The sequence below is a fragment of the Triturus cristatus genome, chromosome 2_2, assembly GCF_964204655.1.
Source record: "Triturus cristatus chromosome 2_2, aTriCri1.1, whole genome shotgun sequence".
NCBI classification, from domain to species: domain Eukaryota; kingdom Metazoa; phylum Chordata; class Amphibia; order Caudata; family Salamandridae; genus Triturus; species Triturus cristatus.
This window is the reverse complement of record NC_140582.1, coordinates 1,199,456,202-1,199,478,668: the sequence shown is the minus strand read 5'-3', so window position 1 is coordinate 1,199,478,668 and position 22,467 is coordinate 1,199,456,202. Positions and strand designations below refer to the sequence as shown.

The 22,467-nt window shown below is 50.9% G+C and overlaps 1 protein-coding gene across 2 annotated transcripts in view; it reads right to left on the bottom strand.

Moving 5' to 3' along the window:
- LOC146863385 (disintegrin and metalloproteinase domain-containing protein 33-like) overlaps nt 1–22,467 on the bottom strand; it is a 460,898-nt gene that overhangs the window by 228,764 nt on the left and 209,667 nt on the right. The window contains exon 3 of one of the 2 annotated variants that reach the window (XM_085642820.1): nt 21,147–21,223. In XM_085642820.1, coding sequence (XP_085498946.1) covers nt 21,147–21,223 — 77 coding nt within the window. Of the gene's footprint in view, nt 1–21,146; nt 21,227–22,467 lie in introns of both variants that reach the window. The other variant, XM_085642819.1, reaches the window with a different exon arrangement.

Genomic DNA, 22,467 nt, shown 5'->3' with positions numbered 1-22,467 from the left:
TTGAGATTACTTGAGTAGAGAGGTTGTTATGCCTCTAGGATTAGAACACCGTATGATTCTCCGCTTGACAGTTTGTAAGGGAGGACAGGTCCGAAGTACCTAGGGCGGCGATCGGACCAGATCGCCGCCCTAGGTACTTCGGACCTGTCCTCCCTTACAAACTGTCAAGCGGAGAATCATACGGCGTTCTAATCCTAGAGGCATAACAACCTCTCTACTCAAGTAATCTCAAACGGAGTTACTGTGAGTACCTTATCACTACACTCACAGCACACTTTAGGGTGTTTGCTGATATTCACACGTGGCCTATACTTTGTTTTTACGGCCATTCACAACAATTTTTTGCTGGTCCTGACGAAAGCCTCTAGAAACATCGAGAAGGCTGAAACTAGTTGACCTTAGTTATAAGGGATATAAGGAAAATAACATTCCTAATTACTTATCCCGCAAAACCTTTTTTACATTAGTCCTGGGACCCTTATAATTAAAGTTTTTCCATAGGGCATCTCCCAGAGACTTTTTTAACTCTTAAACACCTCACACATAGCACTCCACTTACTGCTCAAAACCCTGCTCCGCTGTATCTCAGGCGTTGTAGCACAACTGGATTGTGCTAGACAATCCAGTTGGGCCCCGATGATGAAGCATGCCACCTACTAGGTAGGTGGGTGAGGGGTTTCATTCACAGCAGTTGTGCTTCTCTCTCCTTTCACGTTTTTTCAATAATGATAGCGAAAAAAGTTTGCTCTGAGTCATAAAACTTGTCCATTTTGTTTGGTCATATTGTTTGGGGAAGAGGACAAGTTTTTCTTTTCCTCGCTCTCTTGTTGTTCCCATTTGGGAAAACATATTATGCAGCACAAGTCCTCTGCGGTGCACTTCATTCCCCCCCTGTGCATACGGCACAGGGCAGCTGCCATCACCACTTGTTTTTCTAGCTATTATTAAAAACAACTTTCGGGTGGCGTGTGTGAGGAAGGGGTCAGTCGGCGCACAGTGGATACCACATGGACCAGCAATGCTGCAACACATTACAAGGAGCGGTTCAAGTGACACTCCTCTCTTGGAACACCAATGTGGAAACACCTCTTGTTGCGTACACGTGTAAGAGTTCGTGTTGTGTGTGCCCCGTGTCCTCTTGATGTCCCATAGCTCAGTGGTGCCCATAAGAGAACCAGAAAATGTTATGTGGCGTAATCTTTCAGCTGTCGAACCAGGAGACCCAAGTTCTACTGTAAGCTGTCACACTGCACCAAACTGTGTGATCTTGGGAAACTTGAGGGATCTGCCTGTGGCTAACATCCTCTGTCTACTCAAACTTAGAGCCCAGAAGGGCATATTTACAAGCCCCTAACGCCACCGAAGCGTCACTTTCTCACACGCTCTGGCGGTTTGTGCCATACCCCGTATTTCCAAGATGGCGCTAAACCATTTAACGTGGCTTAACTCCACCTTGTAAATATACCCCTTGTCACCGCAGTCCTCTGTGGCAAAGGAGCGGGCGTTCCACCGCAGCACCCATTGCTTTTTGACACTGTCCCAGATTGCAACAGCACCAAAAATGAAGGCCAGGGAATACCTGGTTTTAGGACAGCGATACAAGGGGAAATTATTAATTTCTCCTCGTTCTTTCCCCTCTCAATGAGTGCTGCATTCTGCAGCACATATAGACAGAGCAGATCGCCATTATTGATTGTTTATGTGCAGGAAGTTGTCCCTTCTTGCACAGAAACAATTGCCCCTGCAGTGCAGGCACCCTTGCAACATGGCGCAAGCGCTGGCAGCTTCTTTAGCGCCACCGCAAGGGGAAACGCAGGGGTATGCCGCATTTTTGTTAATACAGTGCATATCTGCTTTTTAAAAATGTTGGGAGTGCGGCATTGCAAATTTGGCCTAACACCGCGCTCCGGCATTTTCTTGAGAATATCCCCCACAGTGTCCAAGTTGTGCACTAGAGTGATCATGGCAAACAGAAGCACGGCTGCTTGCTGTGGCTCTCACTGGCCTCTCGACTGCTCCCCATGGAGACCACATTTGCTGCACAAGATCACAACAACAGCCTCAAACAACCCTGGTGGTGAGACTCGTGACTCCAACTTCTTTTTATGCAGAGCTTGCACCTGGCACGACCCAAGCTTCTGTGGTTAGTGGTGAGGCTGTTGATGTATTCATCTCCTCGTCACGCCCCGGCGTTCTTTCCCATGCTCGGGACCCTTTGCTAATGTGAACCATGTTCTCCTTGTATACAGAGAGACTTGTACTGGCAGGGCCTTCCAATACAAAAGGAGCAGGGCCTGTACTGGCACCGCCTTCCAGCACCCAAGGAACAGGGCCTGTACTGGCACCGCCTTCCAGTACACAAGGAGTAGGGCCAGTACTGACACCGCCTTCCAGTACTCAAGGAGCAGGGCCTGTACTGGCACCGCCTTCCAGTACTCAAGGAGCAGGGCCTGTACTGGCACCGCCTTCTAGTACACAAGGAGTAGGGCCTGTACTGGCACTGCCTTCCAATACTCAAGGAGCAGGACCTGTACTGGCACCGCCTTCCAGTACTCAAGGAGCAGGGCCTGTACTGGCACCGCCTTCCAGTACTCAAGGAGCAGGGCCTGTACTGGCACCGCCTTCTAGTACACAAGGAGTAGGGCCTGTACTGGCACTGCCTTCCAATACTCAAGGAGCAGGACCTGTACTGGCACCGCCTTCCAGTACTCAAGGAGCAGGGCCTGTACTGGCACCGCCTTCCAATACTCAAGGAGCAGGGCCAGTACTGACACCGCCTTCCAATACTCAAGGAGCAGGGCCAGTACTGACACCGCCTTCCAGTACTCAAGGAGCAGGGCCTGTACTGGCACCACCTTCCAGTACTCAAGGAGCAGGGCCAGTACTGACACCGCCTTCCAATACTCAAGGAGCAGGGCCAGTACTGACACCGCCTTCCAATACTCAAGGAGCAGGGCCAGTACTGACACCGCCTTCCAGTACTCAAGGAGCAGGGCCTGTACTGGCACCACCTTCCAGTACTCAAGGTGCAGGGCCTGTACTGGCACTGCCTTCTAGTACTCAAGGAGCAGGACCTGTACTGGCACCGCCTTCCAATACTCAAGGAGCAGGACCAGTACTGGCACCGCCTTCCAGTACCCAAGGAGCAGGACCTGTACTGGCACAGCCTTCCAATACCTAAAGAGCTGGGCCTGTACTGGCACCCCCTTCCAGTACTCAATGAGCAGGGCTTCTATTGGGTCCACCTTGTAGTACCAGGCGTGTACTGGCATCGCCTTGCAGTACCCATGGAGCAGGGCCTGTACTGGCACTGCCTCCCAGTACCCATGGAGCAGGGCCTGTACTGGCACTGCCTTCCAGTACCCATGGAGCAGGGCCTGCACTGGCACCTCCTTCTAGTACTCAAGGAGCAGGGCCTGTACTGGCACCACCGCCTTCCAGTACGCAAGGAGCATGGCCTGTACTGGCACCGCCTTCCAATACTCAAGGAGCAGGGCCTGTATTGGCACTGCCTTCCAGTACAAAAGGAGCAGGACCTGTACTGGCACCGCCTTCCAGTACCCAAGGAGCAGGGCCTGTATTGGCACCGCCTTCCAGTACAAAAGGAGCAGGACCTGAACTGGCACCGCCTTCCAGTACCCAAGGAACAGGGCCTGTACTGCCACCGCCTTCCAGTACACAAGGAGCAGGGCCTGTACTGGCACTGCCTTCCAGTACCCAAGGAGCAGGGCCTGTACTGGCACCGCCTTCCAGTACCCAAGGAGCAGGGCCTGTACTGGCACCACCTTCCAGTACACAAGGAGCAGGGCCTGTACTGGCACTGCCTTTCAATACTCAAGGAGCAGGGCCAGTACTGACACCACCTTCCAGTACTCAAGGAGCAGGGCGTGTACCGGCACCGCCTTCCAGTACTCAAGGGGCAGGGCCTGGACTGGCACCGCCTTCTAGTACTCAAGGAGCATGGCCTGTACTGGCACCGCCTTCCAATACTCAAGGAGCAGGACCTGTACTGGCACCGCCTTCCAATACCCAAGGAGCAGGACCTGTACTGGCACCGCCTTCCAGTACCCAAGGAGCAGGACCTGTACTGGCACAGCCTTCCAATACCTAAAGAGCTAGGCCTGTACTGGCACCGCCTTCCAGTACCCAAGGAGCAGGGCCTGTACTGGCACCGCCTTCCAATACCTAAAGAGCTAGGCCTGTACTGGCACTGCCTTCCAGTACCCAAGGAGCAGGACCTGTGCTGGCACCACCTTTCAGTACTCAAGGAGCAGGACATGTACTGGCACAGCCTTCCAATACCTAAAGAGCTAGGCCTGTACTGGCACCGCCTTCCAGTACTCAATGAGCAGGGCTTCTATTGGGTCCACCTTGTAGTACCAGGCGTATACTGGCACCGCCTTGCAGTACCCAAGGAGCAGGGCCTGTACTGGCACTGCCTTCCAGTACCCATGGAGCAGGGCCTGTACTGGCACTGCCTTCCAGTACCCATGGAGCAGGGCCTGTACTGGCACTGCCTTCCAGTACCCATGGAGCAGGGCCTGCACTGGCACCTCCTTCTAGTACTCAAGGAGCAGGGCCTGTACTGGCACCACCGCCTTCCAGTACGCAAGGAGCATGTCCTGTACTGGCACCGCCTTCCAATACTCAAGGAGCAGGGCCTGTATTGGCACTGCCTTCCAGTACAAAAGGAGCAGGACCTGTACTGGCACCGCCTTCCAGTACCCAAGGAGCAGGGCCTGTATTGGCACCGCCTTCCAGTACAAAAGGAGCAGGACCTGTACTGGCACCGCCTTCCAGTACCCAAGGAACAGGGCCTGTACTGCCACCGCCTTCCAGTACACAAGGAGCAGGGCCTGTACTGGCACTGCCTTCCAGTACCCAAGGAGCAGGGCCTGTACTGGCACCGCCTTCCAGTACCCAAGGAGCAGGGCCTGTACTGGCACCACCTTCCAGTACACAAGGAGCAGGGCCTGTACTGGCACTGCCTTTCAATACTCAAGGAGCAGGGCCAGTACTGACACCACCTTCCAGTACTCAAGGAGCAGGGCGTGTACCGGCACCGCCTTCCAGTACTCAAGGAGCAGGGCCTGTACTGGCACCGCCTTCTAGTACTCAAGGAGCATGGCCTGTACTGGCACCGCCTTCCAATACTCAAGGAGTAGGACCTGTACTGGCACCGCCTTCCAATACCCAAGGAGCAGGACCTGTACTGGCACCACCTTCCAGTACCCAAGGAGCAGGACCTGTACTGGCACAGCCTTCCAATACCTAAAGAGCTAGGCCTGTACTGGCACCGCCTTCCAGTACCCAAGGAGCAGGGCCTGTACTGGCACCGCCTTCCAATACCTAAAGAGCTAGGCCTGTACTGGCACTGCCTTCCAGTACCCAAGGAGCAGGACCTGTACTGGCACCACCTTTCAGTACTCAAGGAGCAGGACATGTACTGGCACAGCCTTCCAATACCTAAAGAGCTAGGCCTGTACTGGCACCGCCTTCCAGTACTCAATGAGCAGGGCTTCTATTGGGTCCACCTTGTAGTACCAGGCGTATACTGGCACCGCCTTGCAGTACCCAAGGAGCAGGGCCTGTACTGGCACTGCCTTCCAGTACCCATGGAGCAGAGCCTGTACTGGCACTGCCTTCCAGTACCCATGGAGCAGGGCCTGCACTGGCACCTCCTTCTAGTACTCAAGGAGCAGGGCCTGTACTGGCACTACCGCCTTCCAGTACGCAAGGAGCATGGCCTGTATTGGCACCGCCTTCCAGTACAAAAGGAGCAGGACCTGTACTGGCACCGCCTTCCAGTACCCAAGGAGCAGGACCTGTACCGGCACCACCTTTCAGTACTCGAGGAGCAGGACCTGTACTGGCACCGCCTTCCAGTACAAAAGGAGCAGGACCTGTACTGGCACCGCCTTCCAGTACCCAAGGAACAGGGCCTGTACTGGCACTGCCTTCCAGTACCCATGGAGCAGGCATGCACTGACACCGCCTTCCAGTACCCATGGAGCAGGGCTTGTATTGGGCCCACCTTTAAGTACCGGGCTTGTACTGACACCGCCTTCCAGTACCCATGGAGCAGGGCTTTTATTGGGCCCACCTTTAAGTACCGGGCTTGTACTGACACCACCTTCCAGTACCCATGGAGCAGGCATGTACTGGCACCGCCTTCCAGTACCCATGGAGCAGGCATGCACTGACACCTCCTTCCAGTACCCATGGAGCAGGCTTGTACTGGCACCGCCTTTCAGTACTCATATGGCAGGCATGTACTGGCACCGCCTTCCAGTACTCAAGGAGCATGGCCTGTACTGGCACCGCCTTCCAATACTCAAGGAGCAGGGCCTGTACTGGCACCGCCTTCCAATACCTAAGGAGCAGGGCTGGTAATGGCACCGCCTTCCAGTACTCAATGAGCATGGCCTGTACTAGCAATGCTGTCCAGTACCCAAGAAGCAGGGCCCATACTGACACCGCCTTCTAGTACTCAAGGAGCAGGGCCTGTACTGGCACCGCCTTCCAGTACTCAAGGAGCATGGCCTGTACTGGTACCACCTTCCAGTACCCACGGAGCAGGCATGTACTTGCACCGCCTTCCACTACTCAAGGAGCAGGGCCTGTACTGGCACCGCCTTCCGATACTCAAGGAACAAGGCCTGTACTGGCACCGCCTTTCAACATCTAAAGAGCTGGGCCTGTACTGGCACTGCCTTCCAGTACTCAATGAGCAGGGCTTCTGTTGGGCCCACTTTGTAGCACCAGGCTTGTACTGGCACCGTCTTACAGTACCCATGGAGCAGGTATGTACAGGCACTGCCTTCCAGTACCCATGGAGCAGGCATGCACTGACACCGCCTTCCAGTACCCATGGAGCAGGGCTTGTATTGGGTCCACCTTTAAGTACCGGGCTTGTACTGACACCGCCTTCCAGTACCCATGGAGCAGGCTTGTACAGGCACCGCCTTCCAGTACCCATGGAGCAGGCATGCACTGACACCGCCTTCCAGTACCCATGGAGCAGGCTTGTACTGGCACCGCCTTTCAGTACTCATATGGCAGGCATGTACTGGCACCGCCTTCCAGTATTTAAGGAGCATGGCCTGTACTGGCACCGCCTTCCAATACTCAAGGAGCAGGGCCTGTACTGGCACCGCCTTCCAATACATAAGGAGCAGGGCTGGTAATGGCACCGCCTTCCAGTACTCAATGAGCATGGCCTGTACTAGCAATGCTGTCCAGTACCCAAGAAGCAGGGCCCATACTGACACCGCCTTCTAGTACTCAAGGAGCAGGGCCTGTACTGGCACCGCCTTCTAGTACTCAAGGAGCAGGGCCTGTACTGTCACCGCCTTCCAGTACTCAAGGAGCATGGCCTGTACTGGCACCACCTTCCAGTACCCATGGAGCAGGCATGTACTTGCACCGCCTTCCACTACTCAAGGAGCAGGGCCTGTACTGGCACCACCTTCCAATACTCAAGGAGCAGGGCCTGTACTGGCACCGCCTTCCAATACCCAAGGAGCAGGGCCTGTACTCGCACCGCCTTCCAGTACTCAAGGAGGAGGGCCTGTACTGGCACCGCCTTCCAGTACCCATGGAGCAGGGCCTGTACTGGCACCGCCTTCCAATACTCATGAGCAGGGCCTGTACAGGCATCACCTTTCAATACTCAAGGAGCTGGGCCTGTACTGGCACCGCCTTCCAGTACTCATGGAGGATGACCTGTACTGGCACCGCCTTCCAGTACCCATGGAGCAGGGCCTGTACTGGCACTGCCTTCCAATACTCAAGGAGCAGGGCCTGTACTGGCACCACTTTCCAGTACTCATGGAGGATGACCTGTACTGGCACCACTTTCCAGTACTCAAGCAGCAGGGCCTGTACTGGCACCGCCTTCCAATACTCAAGGAGCAGGGCCTGTACTGGCACCGCCTTCCAGTACTCAAGGAGCTGGGCCTGTACTGGCACCGTCTTCCAATACTCAAGGAGCTGGGCCTGTACTGGCACCGCCTTCCAATACCCAAGGGGCAGGGCCTGTACTGGCACTGCCTTCCAGTACCCATGGAGCAGAGCCTGTACTGGCACTGCCTTCCAGTACCCATGGAGCAGGGCCTGCACTGGCACCTCCTTCTAGTACTCAAGGAGCAGGGCCTGTACTGGCACTACCGCCTTCCAGTACGCAAGGAGCATGGCCTGTATTGGCACCGCCTTCCAGTACAAAAGGAGCAGGACCTGTACTGGCACCGCCTTCCAGTACCCAAGGAGCAGGACCTGTACCGGCACCACCTTTCAGTACTCGAGGAGCAGGACCTGTACTGGCACCGCCTTCCAGTACAAAAGGAGCAGGACCTGTACTGGCACCGCCTTCCAGTACCCAAGGAACAGGGCCTGTACTGGCACTGCCTTCCAGTACCCATGGAGCAGGCATGCACTGACACCGCCTTCCAGTACCCATGGAGCAGGGCTTGTATTGGGCCCACCTTTAAGTACCGGGCTTGTACTGACACCGCCTTCCAGTACCCATGGAGCAGGGCTTTTATTGGGCCCACCTTTAAGTACCGGGCTTGTACTGACACCACCTTCCAGTACCCATGGAGCAGGCATGTACTGGCACCGCCTTCCAGTACCCATGGAGCAGGTATGCACTGACACCTCCTTCCAGTACCCATGGAGCAGGCTTGTACTGGCACCGCCTTTCAGTACTCATATGGCAGGCATGTACTGGCACCGCCTTCCAGTACTCAAGGAGCATGGCCTGTACTGGCACCGCCTTCCAATACTCAAGGAGCAGGGCCTGTACTGGCACCGCCTTCCAATACCTAAGGAGCAGGGCTGGTAATGGCACCGCCTTCCAGTACTCAATGAGCATGGCCTGTACTAGCAATGCTGTCCAGTACCCAAGAAGCAGGGCCCATACTGACACCGCCTTCTAGTACTCAAGGAGCAGGGCCTGTACTGGCACCGCCTTCTAGTACTCAAGGAGCAGGGCCTGTACTGTCACCGCCTTCCAGTACTCAAGGAGCATGGCCTGTACTGGTACCACCTTCCAGTACCCACGGAGCAGGCATGTACTTGCACCGCCTTCCACTACTCAAGGAGCAGGGCCTGTACTGGCACCGCCTTCCAATACTCAAGGAACAAGGCCTGTACTGGCACCGCCTTTCAACATCTAAAGAGCTGGGCCTGTACTGGCACTGCCTTCCAGTACTCAATGAGCAGGGCTTCTGTTGGGCCCACTTTGTAGCACCAGGCTTGTACTGGCACCGTCTTACAGTACCCATGGAGCAGGTATGTACAGGCACTGCCTTCCAGTACCCATGGAGCAGGCATGCACTGACACCGCCTTCCAGTACCCATGGAGCAGGGCTTGTATTGGGCCCACCTTTAGGTACCGGGCTTGTACTGACACCGCCTTCCAGTACCCATGGAGCAGGGCTTGTATTGGGCCCACCTTTAAGTACCGGGCTTGTACTGACACCGCCTTCCAGTACCCATGGAGCAGGCTTGTACAGGCACCGCCTTCCAGTACCCATGGAGCAGGCATGCACTGACACCGCCTTCCAGTACCCATGGAGCAGGCTTGTACTGGCACCGCCTTTCAGTACTCATATGGCAGGCATGTACTGGCACCGCCTTCCAGTATTTAAGGAGCATGGCCTGTACTGGCACCGCCTTCCAATACTCAAGGAGCAGGGCCTGTACTGGCACCGCCTTCCAATACCTAAGGAGCAGGGCTGGTAATGGCACCGCCTTCCAGTACTCAATGAGCATGGCCTGTACTAGCAATGCTGTCCAGTACCCAAGAAGCAGGGCCCATACTGACACCGCCTTCTAGTACTCAAGGAGCAGGGCCTGTACTGGCACCGCCTTCTAGTACTCAAGGAGCAGGGCCTGTACTGTCACCGCCTTCCAGTACTCAAGGAGCATGGCCTGTACTGGCACCACCTTCCAGTACCCATGGAGCAGGCATGTACTTGCACCGCCTTCCACTACTCAAGGAGCAGGGCCTGTACTGGCACCACCTTCCAATACTCAAGGAGCAGGGCCTGTACTGGCACCGCCTTCCAATAACCAAGGAGCAGGGCCTGTACTCGCACCGCCTTCCAGTACTCAAGGAGGAGGGCCTGTACTGGCACCGCCTTCCAGTACCCATGGAGCAGGGCCTGTACTGGCACCGCCTTCCAATACTCAAGGAGCAGGGCCTGTACAGGCATCACCTTTCAATACTCAAGGAGCTGGGCCTGTACTGGCACCGCCTTCCAGTACTCATGGAGGATGACCTGTACTGGCACCGCCTTCCAGTACCCATGGAGCAGGGCCTGTACTGGCACTGCCTTCCAATACTCAAGGAGCAGGGCCTGTACTGGCACCACTTTCCAGTACTCATGGAGGATGACCTGTACTGGCACCACTTTCCAGTACTCAAGCAGCAGGGCCTGTACTGGCACCGCCTTCCAATACTCAAGGAGCAGGGCCTGTACTGGCACCGCCTTCCAGTACTCAAGGAGCTGGGCCTGTACTGGCACCGTCTTCCAATACTCAAGGAGCTGGGCCTGTACTGGCACCGCCTTCCAATACCCAAGGGGCAGGGCCTGTACTGGCACCGCCTTCCAGTACTCAAGGAGCAGAGCCTGTACTGGCACCGCCTTCCAGTACTCAAGGAGCAGGGCCTGTACTGGCACCACTTTCCAGTACTCAAGGAGCAGAGACTGTACTGGGTCCACCTTCCAATACTCAAGGAGCAGAGCCTGTACGGGCACCGCCTTCCAGTACTCATGGAGGATGACCTGTACTGGCACCGCATTCCAGTACCCATGGAGCAAGGCCTGTACTGGCACCGCCTTCCAATACTCAAGGAGCTGGGTCTGTACTGGCACCGCCTTCCCGTACTCATGGAGGATGACCTGTACTGGCACCACTTTCCAGTACTCAAGGAGCAGGGCCTGTACTGGCACCACCGCCTTCCAGTACCCAAGGAGCAGGGCTGGTACTGGCATCGCCTTCCAATACTCAAGGAGCAGGGCCTGTACTGGCACCGCCTTCCAGTACTCAAGGAGCAGGGCCTGTACTGGCACAGCCTTCCATTACCTAAAGAGCTAGGCCTGTACTGGCACCGCCTTCCAGTACCCAAGGAGCAGGGCTGGTACTGGCACCGCCTTCCAATACTCAAGGAGCAGGGCCTGTACTGGCACCACTTTCCAGTACTCAAGGAGCAGGGCCTGTACTGGCGCCGCCTTCCAGTACCCATGGAGCAGGGCCTGTACTGGCACCGCCTTCCAGTACTCAAGGAGCAGGGCCTGTACTGGCACCGCCTTCCAATACTCAAGGAGCAGGACCTGTGCTGGCACCGCCTTCCAGTACTCAAGGAGCAGGGCCTGTACTGGCGCCGCCTTCTAGTACTCAAGGAGCAGGGCCTGTACTCGCACCACCTTCCAGTACTCAAGGAGCAGGGCCTGTACTGGCAGAGCCTTCCAGTACTCAAGGAGCAGGGCCTGTACTGGGCTCACCTTCCAGTACCCATGGAGCAGGGCCTGTACTGGCGCCGCCTTCCAGTACCGGGCTTGTTCTGACACCGCATTGCTCGAGCTTCGATAGTTGTGTATAGTAGTGATGCATGTGTGCTTCTAGACTGCCTGACCCCTGACCTCTGGCACGTAAACACCGCACACAGCTAGTCACGTTAGGTTTTACATGAAAACAGAAGCTCTTCTGTGAAGCAACTATGCACAGCTTGTGAAACTATGGATTTATGGCATAAAGTCCCGGCACCTAAAGTGTCTCCCTACAAACACCCTTCGAACAACGTTGTCACAGTGTCGCCTTTATCCGATGTGTCTAACATAGTGCCAATATTGGCAACAGTTATCACAAAACACATAATTACATAAATAAAACACACAACACTGTATTGTAAGTGGAGAAATATTGCTGCAGGTTTATTAGCATAACCAATATGCAAACATGGTGGGTTATCTTACGGGCGATCCCAGGGCAGGCCAGCCCCTATGCCGCCTGCCCGTCTGATAAGCCTAGAGTCACCATGGCAACGCCAAATGGTGTATACCAAATATTGGGAGGGGCCACCACTCCCAACCGTGGACCCCCAGTCCACTTGCTTCACACGCCCCCCCCCCAGTGAGGGGTGGGCGGAGCATACATGGCAGCCCCCGGTTGCTCAGACCCACAACCGCCTGTCGGCTAACGGGGCGCCGTCGTTCTTCCAGGGGACAACGCTAAAACCTCCCTGGGTATCCTGGCTTAGCACCCCGCGGTGCTGCTGCATGATGTACCCCTTGGTATGTGCAGACCCTGGATCGCCCTGTAACTCCTCCTGCAACACAAAGTAAAATTGTTAGAAGACCTGGCCCCCCTTTGTCCCTCCGGACGCCGGGTAAGCGGAGGGGCGGGCAAGGCGAACGAGCGGACAAGAGGACGAGGAGGGGGCGGAGACAGTATATGTACCCCTGTCTCCTCCCCGCCCCCGCCGGAAGCAGCTATCTGCTGGGGTCTCCCCTGGAATAGCCCAGGGACTCGACCTCCCACCCCTGTGCCTTCCTGTGGCACTAAGGCGACCGCCCTCTAAGGGGCGGGCCGCTACGCAACCCCCCCCCCCCCCGGCAGCCTTACATAGTGCCAATATCGGCAACAGTTATCACAAAACACATAATTACATAAATAAAACACACAACACTGTATTGTAAGTGGAGAAATATTGCTGCAGGTTTATTAGCATAACCAATATGCAAACATGGTGGGTTATCTTACGGGCGATCCCAGGGCACGCCAGCCCCTATGCCGCCTGCCCGTCTGATAAGCCTAGAGTCACCATGGCAACGCCAAATGGTGTATACCAAATATTTGGAGGGGCCACCCCTCCCAACCGTGGACCCCCAGTCAACTTGCTTCACATGCCCCCCCCAGTGAGGGGTGGGCGGAGCATACATGGCAGCCCCCGGGTGCTCAGACCCACAACCGCCTGTCGGCTAACGGGGCGCCGTCGTTCTTCCAGGGGACAACGCTAAAACATCCCTGGGTCTCCTGGCTTAGCACCCCGCGGTGCTGCTGCATGATGTACCCCTTGGTATGTGCAGACCCTGGATCGCCCTGCAACTCCTCCACAGCCTTGGGAGTGGCCACCGTCACTACCAGGGCCCCCCACCAAGGTAGACCTATTTCCATACAACCTGCTGCAGCCAAAGCTTCCCCTAGGTCCAGTAGGAAAAGATCCATGCCTAAACTAGAGAGGTGCACCCCATCTCCCTCCAGGCACCCTGTGGACTTGGCGTGCATAAGACCATGCCTGATGAGGCCAAGACCTCTTTGCTCTGCGCAACCGCGCATGGCTCCAGGTAGTCCTTTTTACCTACCGCATGCTGATACCGGGCTTCTCCCCGGTCCAGCCAAAACAAGTCTACGCCCAACCGGGCCGGCGGCCAGCATACACCATCAGGACAGGTTCCCCCATCCTTTCTAAACTCTCCCGTGGATTTGACTGAAATGACCTTAAACCTAAAATAGGCGATGGTCCAAAGTTGCCTTTGCATGGCTAAAGAACAATCTCTTTGACAAGACACTCCTGCCTGGCAGTGCCAATGCGGGAGGAGGTAAGCGTTGCAAGCCCCCTTACTTCCTCTTTCACTCAGTTGGAGTACGCCCATCGTATTCCATCAGTCACCACCAAATGTAAAGCCTTGCCCTCCCAAAATTCTGCTAGTATACCAGGGAGGGACAGGACAGAGTGACCACAGAGGAGAACCAACGTGTAAATTTCTTCTCTATTTTGATTACTGGGAAAGCCAATTAGTCTCCTGCTAATTTGTAGCTATAAAAGTGTTACCCCGGGGTTTCCGTTAATCATATGGACCATATCGCCCCCGTTGGAAGGCCACTTCCACAACCTGCATAGCTGCCAGCCAGTGCTGGAGGGCGGAAGAAGTTACCCGGTACCGATACTCGCATCAAAGGTACCTGTTTCGTCGAACTCAAGGGCGGGCTACTAAGTGAGCAACCAGGCTCCGCCCTAGTATCCAGAGGTCAAACCCAAGCCCCTCCAAGTTCTGCTGCTTCACCTGCCTGTTAACACGAATCCCAGGGCAGACCACCGGCCTATAACCCATGCTTGGCCATGCCTGAGCTAAAATACCTCTGAACAGCATGACAACAGGCTAACCACCAGCATTGCATTCTGAATGTTTCTGACACTGCCAAGAAACATGCGCATAACTAAAGCAACTGGCACCATGCCATAAAAGCATCAATTCAGCCTTCTATGAATGCAAAATGTGCCCTTGTGGCGATCCGAGAAGTGCTCCCTCCAAGCCAGCAGCCTTACCCAGGCAACCCGCACCCTCTTGGCACTGGCACACCCCCGCCCCAGCTGCCCTAGAGTGCCTGGTCGTGTGTAGCCACAACCTACGTTTCACCACTGACGTTATATCGGGGTATGATGACACATCTAACTCTACTGCTGAGTGCCCGTTGCACCATCGCAAGTATGCCTTTGCCTGCTCAGAGTCCGGCTGCAAAGTTGGATGACATTGACACCCCAGCCCAGGGCGAAAATGGCAGCTTTACAGTTTCTGGTGCTATAGACGGTCCCCGTACCCTGATGGAACAGAATGCAATTCCCTTGCTCCTGATGAGCACAAACCCAAAACCAATTGCTCACCATGGTTCAATACCTTCCTGCTGCTAATCATTTCCTAGCCGAATGTTGAAAAATCTATGTTCTGCAATGGCACTACTTAGCAGCCTGCACCATTCTGCCAGTGCCGAAAAGACCTTTGTCATGCTGCCTGGCCTAATCAATCTTGCCCTGCTCTAGAAGCGCCCACTTCAGCCCTAGAGCAAACAATTCGCCAGTAACCCCAAACTGGTCCTGATGCAAGACAAACCCTGCCAAGGCACACAGGTGAGTGTAATTACTAATAGCAGGTCTAACAGCGTCAACAGGCATCCTCAGCCTACAATAGGATTGATGGAGTAAGGGTATCCAGTGTCAACATATTTGAAGGAATCCCATCTGCGGACAGTATCGAGCCCTATTAAGGGACGTACTGGATCTCAGTGTCTGTGGGATCCTCTATCTTCACCACGCTGAAAGGGTGCTAGAGAACGAACTTTAAGATATCTCATTGGATAGAGACCGAAGATTTTTTATAATTAGAATACCCACAGCCAAGGAAGCGTGTATATATTACCTGGCTGTACCAAAGATATGAATGGTAACAGACTTTCATGTGATTATTGTCCATGAGTTCACCGATGGATCACTAGCCTTGTGGTGCCTTGACTTATGCAAGCCATAGGAAGTATTAAGATTTTTGATTATTAAATTGGGATCAGCAAACAATCCTGAGGAAGGTGTTGGCCGTTACCTGTGGCCTACCGAAACGCGTCGATGCTCTATTAAAGGGAAATCGGACAAAATCTGTGACAATAAGGGTTGTGCGATATGTATAACGTAATCAAATGTCATCGGGGTCACAACCAATTAGTCCTTGATTAAGCGATTTTCCTTTTGGAGTAGGAATAACTTTCCTGTTCATTTCTTTTCTTTTTTCCCAATTTTCTCGTTTTTATTAATTCTTTATTGTATACTGACACTGATTATTATTGTTGGGGTGTTGTTACATTATATGCTATTGAATCATATGTACAATTCTTATTGATCTTTTATCTTTTCATGTATTTTTGATAAATTGTTTAACAATTGTTTTTTAACGGATGTGTACAACTGCTCGCTCTTTGTGAGATCTATGTGACTAATTTTAATAAACCAATGATCAAGTAGCTTGTTTGTTTGCTTCGTTGATTCCGGTTCTTACCCTGCTATCTTAAAGATTTGTGTGTTTGTATGATTGTCGGCATATACAGATCCACGGGAGGTCTTTTTTTTTACTACGGTCTTGCTTGGCACCCCTCTCCCTTGGTGTAGGGGTCCCTCTCTCTTTGTTAGGGACTGAGACTTGTACCTCCCCGTTGAACAATCCTTCATTTCCTGTAATGAAACCTGACAACTCATATTGTCTAGTTTTAGATTACAGACTTTTAAACACATGCACACAAACATTTGCAGTTCAAAATGCACACAGTGCTGCATTAATGAATAACATTGTGTGAAAAAAATACAAAACCATATTAGATATCTCGAATGGATTCTTCTGCCAAAATATAGCCCCGGATAGCAGATATTTGACAGCGTTTTGTGCCCTGGGCACTCAGCGTCACCTCGTTCATTTGCCCCAAGGGTATAAGAATTGCGCGGGGCTATTCTCGGCAAGAGTGTCAGAAATATAACAAACATGCGATGAGGTGGCAGTGTCCTATGTAAATGACATCTATCTGACAGACGATGAATTACTTGAACACTTGAGCAAGGTGAGCAACATAGTTGTGGGTTTCGCCAACATAGGGCTACAAATTTAATTTGAAAAATCTAAAATTGCCCCATCTCATTGTCCTATTTTTGCGATAGGAGCTATCAAGTGAAGGCAAGAGCCTGGCAGCCAGCTTTTACGAAAAGTGTGTGCTGCTCCAACCTCCAAAGACTCTGAAATGTTTACAATCCATTTTAGGATTTCTAAATTTTGGTAGAACATACATTTTGGATTACGCAGAAAGGGTAAAAACTTTCTATGACTTAATCAGACCTGATTTCAAACCACACCAGTGGACACAACAACACACAGATACTCTTTGTTCAGTTCAGGCAGACATGATAGCATCTAAACATTTGCACACGTGTGAATTCTACCAACTTGGTGATCCGGATGGTCCCCGGTTTATCAGGATACACTTACATCACTTTCAATAAAGGTGAGACAGTCCCAAATGCATACAAATCACATTAATACACAAATGCTGAAATGCAATTTGCTGCCACAGAAAAAATGCTGATGGCAGTACAGACTGCTGAATTGAGAGAAATAGCACTAACACAGGGAAAACACATTTTTGTGGTAACCCTGGTACCAACTTTAGAAACTGTTACCAAAGCAAGCGTTCCAAATGCAAAAGCACTGCATCCACGATGGATACAATGGGCTAATTCTTTCACTGCAAGCGATATAAATTACAATTACGGTTCTACATTAAAAACACAAGCGTTCCTGCAGTACAAACAAGAATAGCCTCTCCCAAATGAAATCTTGACTCTAGAAAAATATGACTACAGCATTTACACTAATGGTTCTGCTCAGCCTGCCATTGGAAGTTAACAGCAGTATAGCGCAGAATGTGCTATAGTGAAGGGTCGGATGCGGGATGGTAAATTCCAATATGGCTACGCAATCACTAGGAGATTGTAGCACGCAGCTGTCAGAACTAAAAGCCCTGATACTGGCATTACAGTATACAGATCAGGAATTTCCCAACACTGATAGTGTGCGAATCGTTTTACTGTGTGCAGTCCTATAATGAATATTTTCATTACTGGGGCCAGAATGGGTTTAGAGATTCTAAGGGCTGCACAATTAAACATAAATTGTTATGGAAACAAGTGGCAAAATGAAAGAATGCCTGCCACGGGCTAAAGTTATTCACACCTTGAGTCATCAGCGTGTTGGCGTTCAAGTTGAAGGGAATTAACTGGCTGATAAAGCTGCCAGTGCGAACTGCTGCCATTGTTGCACTCACTTGTTCTAGCACAAGGATAGACAAAAACATACTGATAGCTGTCAACGCCTCAAAAAATGGCTCTGCTCTTCCAATGGGCTTTCTACTCAAATATTCCTATAAATTAGATGCCCAAAACACACTGTCTGCTCAAATTTTAGGAGTGGAGGATAGAGTTATACCAAACATGAATCGCAGAATAGGTTTAATACTAGCTGCACACGAAGGTCTGGGCTCTGCACATGCAGAAGTCACTGCTACAATTTCATAATTGAAGCGGCGATTCTGGTGGCCAAGTTTCTCTAAACAAACAAAGGTTTATGTCTTAAAGAACGACATCTGTCAGCAGATGAAAGGTTTCACCGTAGCACGGCCCCCACAAACACCATTACTCATTTCAAACAGACCTCTTGCATGTGTCTATTTGGATCACTGAGGCCCCTTAAATTCAGACGGGTCTTACAAGTACATCGTGGTGGCAGTGGAATTCTATGAGTTTGGCCTCAGTGCTCGACTGACGCTTGAACTGTTATAAAGGATTGGCAACAACGACTAATAAGCAGAGGGACCCCTCAAGTAAATGTAGGTAGAGCAGCAGGGGTGAAAACAATTACTATAGAACAATGAAATATGCTCTACCTATATAGTTTGAAGAGCGCAATATATTGTTTGATTTGTGGACCACTCGGGCTAGACCACGAGCTCAAGAACTTGCATACTCCAAGTTAATGAAACATTATTTTATTTTTTGTTTTTCTTCTTTTAAAGATAAGTGGATAGATACATTCATCATGTGTTTATATGATAAGATATGTACAATGACAAACACCAATGGATCCCATGGAAAACCTCTAATTCATCTCATACATACATGTTCGTACTCAAACATTCTCATTCACTACACAAATAAACACATAAAATTCATAACGCCACAAAGTGCATTTGAAGTCCCCTATAAAGGTGAAGCATCAAGGAGTGTTAAGTTTCTTCAAAAGACTAATCAAATTAATTGTATCAGTCCAGATATACAGTTTATGTTTCTAGAAAAATTTTTCACATTGTATATCAAAAGAGTATAAGGCTTTAACACATAATTGTTCAACTTTGTCTCAATAGATCAATAAATCATTAATACAGGGGACATGTTCTCAGCGCCGACGCACGTTTCGGTGTCACACCCCTTTTCGGGGTATCACCTTCTTCAGGGCATATGTGATAAATCAAACCAAAAAAGCCATGGGACCTGCCAAGTTGAGAGCAGATAGACTCGTATTGAAGAGCGTATTGACTGGAAGAGCAGGATAAATCTGCTCATATGCTCTATTTTATAGGGCAGCCTCTATGGAAGAGGTGTATCGTCCAATGTATAAACACGCAAGTCAAAGTTGATGGAGTTCTATGAGTATAGTTACTGGACGGGGGTCCATCCACCGCCGATTTCAAAAGATAAACATTGCTGAATGCGATTTCCAGAGCAAGTGTTAATGTATCGACGGCAAGATTGATCCTGATTTCCAAGATAACACAAGTTCACGGCGGCATCTGGGCAGCGCATTTTTGCATATTGCTCGCGAGGCGATTCAGAAATTCTGAATCGCCTCGCGAGCAATACCAGAACGCTCTGCCCAGATGCAGCTGTGAACTTGTGTTATCTTGGAAATCAGGATCTATCGTCCGGCATCAGACGAAACGTGCTACTCGGATACCGCTATTAGTAATTTTTATTTACTGAAATCATTTCTGCTTTTTCATTACCTGAATTGTCTTGCCGTCTTCATCGATACATATGCCATTGGCACGTTATATTCTGATCATAGCCCTGCATTTAGCGCTCGGGCTTACAACGAAGCCATGAAAAGTATGGCCGTGGCCTTGCGGTACTCCTCCCCCTACTATCCCAAGGGAAATTCGGTGGTGGAGAGGAAAAACTGTGACATAAAGAAGTCTTAAACAGCAAGGGTATTAGGTGTGGGCAGTAGTTGGGTCAATCACCTATATGGGGTCCAGAGGGCACTAAACAATATGCAAAGAAGTTCCTTGTGAGGACGTACCCCCAATGAGATCCTGTTTGGGACGAGGATGTGGGTACCTGACCCCGATTGTGCCAGCACAGTGGCGGATATAAAACCATTTGAATTGAATGATTGTTTAGCTGTTTTACAGGAACTCAATGAATTCCAGGCATTACAAAGCAATGTCCAAGTAAAACGCACCGCCACTGGGGAAGTCAAACCGATTCCAGCAAGACCTGCCCAAAGGTTGGGGACCTGGTCAGAGAAAAGATCATGAGCCATCCTACAGAACACCTGCACTGGTCCTGGTGGTTCAAGGAACAAGAACAGTACTTCTTCCACCTCTTGCCGGCAAAGAGGTAAAAATATTTGTCTCCATTGATCTGATCAAACCACACTATGTTGCCGATTCTCAACAGCAGGCTATGCAGTACAAAATCTCTGTCAATCATTCATATGAGAGAATTAATTCTCTCTACGAATTCCCAAGCAGTGTATTTAATAGATTGAATCCCTCCACACAGGCCTAAATCCACTGACTTGTTCTCTGTTCCAAGAGGACACAAACCAAAGGTTGTAGCTCATTTTTTAGGTCTCAACTGCCACAGCGCATACACTGTATACACATTTGTTTGCGAGAGATATTGTATACAAGAGGCTTAGAGCCCACCCATTTCTTGACATTAGTTGGCTTCATTGTAGCTCTTATTTGCTGCCTTTACATTGGCCCGTGTATGCTGGCTGCACTTCCTCTTCTTTCGGCTGGAACATGGACAAAGTACTGATTGCTTCAGCTTGATTGCTGTCCTTCCGATGATCATGTTGTGATTAAAGTACTACTTGTATTTCTCTTCCCTCTTGTCCTTGTTGAACCTCGTGCCATGTGTAGCTATGTTTTACTATGTAACAGACACTTCAATGATGCAATTTTCTCCTTTTAAATGAATGTTTGTTGTGACAACAGATGTTATCTGCTTGCATTGTGACAATAGATGTCATCTGCTTTCAAATGTATCTTCTCTAAGACATGCACATGGGTACAATTGCTTTCTTTATGTGATAGGCTTTTTTGCCAAATGTGATTTTTTTCTTTTCCATGCATAGGGAGATTAACTGATTTGCTCAGAATCACTTGGCATTGCCATTGCCTTTTGTTCACGCGTACAGCATGGGCATGGCCAAGTTTGCCAATTATTTGTAACCATGCAGTAACCAGTGTAGCTGCTGTGGAGAATGGCTACAAATAATAATAAATAAAGGACCAAGATGCATCCAGCGCTAATGCACTAGCTGTGTGAAAGTGCTTTTAAAAATGTGCTTTAGCCACAATGCAAAGCATCAGCGCTGCTGTACAGCATGGCTACAAAACATTGCCAAAGCTGATAGCTTTCATAGATGAGACCTATTGGGTTTGCCAAAGCTTGTTACCCCAGGCCTGACCAAGGAAGTGACAAAACAGACAAAGAGGTCTCTTATTATTAAAAAGGGGTCTCCCGGTAACCCCGGGGTACTCACTGGTTTCTCTCCACCACCAACACGAGCGGCCTGCCTTCGGCGGTGATGGCGATCTCTCCCTGGGCCGGGCTCTCCTCCTGCTGGAAATGTCCAGAAAAAAACAATTAATAATCAGCATAAGACATGTCACTGGACAGAAAACACGTGCCTTCATTTATCAAATGCATAAACACAGCACAAATGCCCTTGGGGTCCATTAACGCACTTCATGCGCACGTCACAGGGAGGACGCGCTTATATGAAGACGGCCATTGGGCTTTATCGATACTGAGATCACGGGTATAGATATTAGTAGTGCAACAGGTGCAGGGGCACCATGGCCCAGGTGTTTAAAGAGCCCCTTCACTCCAATTAAAGATGTTTTTTACTATCAACCCAGGAGATGGCAGGCAGTTTTTTGTGCTAGTGTTTGGCCCACTAGCATCATTGCTACGTTTAGAGTCAGATATTTTCTACAAGAGCGGTGCCTCTGAAAGCAGGGATGGGGAAGAGTCGGCCCTGTTAAGAGTCGGCCCTGTTTAATCCTCACACATGTCTCCCTCTGCCCCATGGTGCTCGGACTTTCAGCTTGTTGGCATCGCAATCACTGACCCTTTAGATGACACCATCTGCGTCCCTTATATTTATCATGCAATAAAGCAGAAGAGATAGTGCCAAAAAAAGACGGACCATCCCTCAAGCATCAAAACAGATTTCTTCCTGTTCAAAGTCAGAAAAATGTGTGATCCTAGTCAAGCTTCATTAATATTGGTGTGGGTGATGTTGGCAGCTGGTGCTACAGAGCGCATCTGAACGTATACAGTATTACACAGTAGCAATTCCAATACTTTTTTTTAACTTGATTTTTGTTGATTTTATGATTTTATGGTACCCAAGGGTGTAGTCAGAAAATTGAATTACCTCCAACTTTGAAATAAAAGCTGTGATGACTCAAAGCAGACCCCACCCTATAAGAACTCCCCTTGTCTTTTCCATCCAAGCATCTTTCATTTCATCCTTGCACCCTTTCACCTGTCTATCTACCCATTCTTTTAACCGTTCATCCTGACTTGCGGAGAAAGGTTGCATAAAGTAAGGCAAAATAGCTCTCTGGTGCGTGACCCATGGGATTTGGCGCAAATCCTTATCTAGTGACATTGAGAGACAGGGATTTGAACCCACAACCTACGCCCCCTCAAGGCAGGTGCATTGGGGAGCGAGGTTTAAAAGTCTCCAGATTGTTCCTACCTGGTGAATGAGCTGCACTGTACTGCGACACCCATGCTATCTGGTGTGGGTGAATGGGATCAGCTCCACCCACGTTATCTGGTGTGGGTTGGTA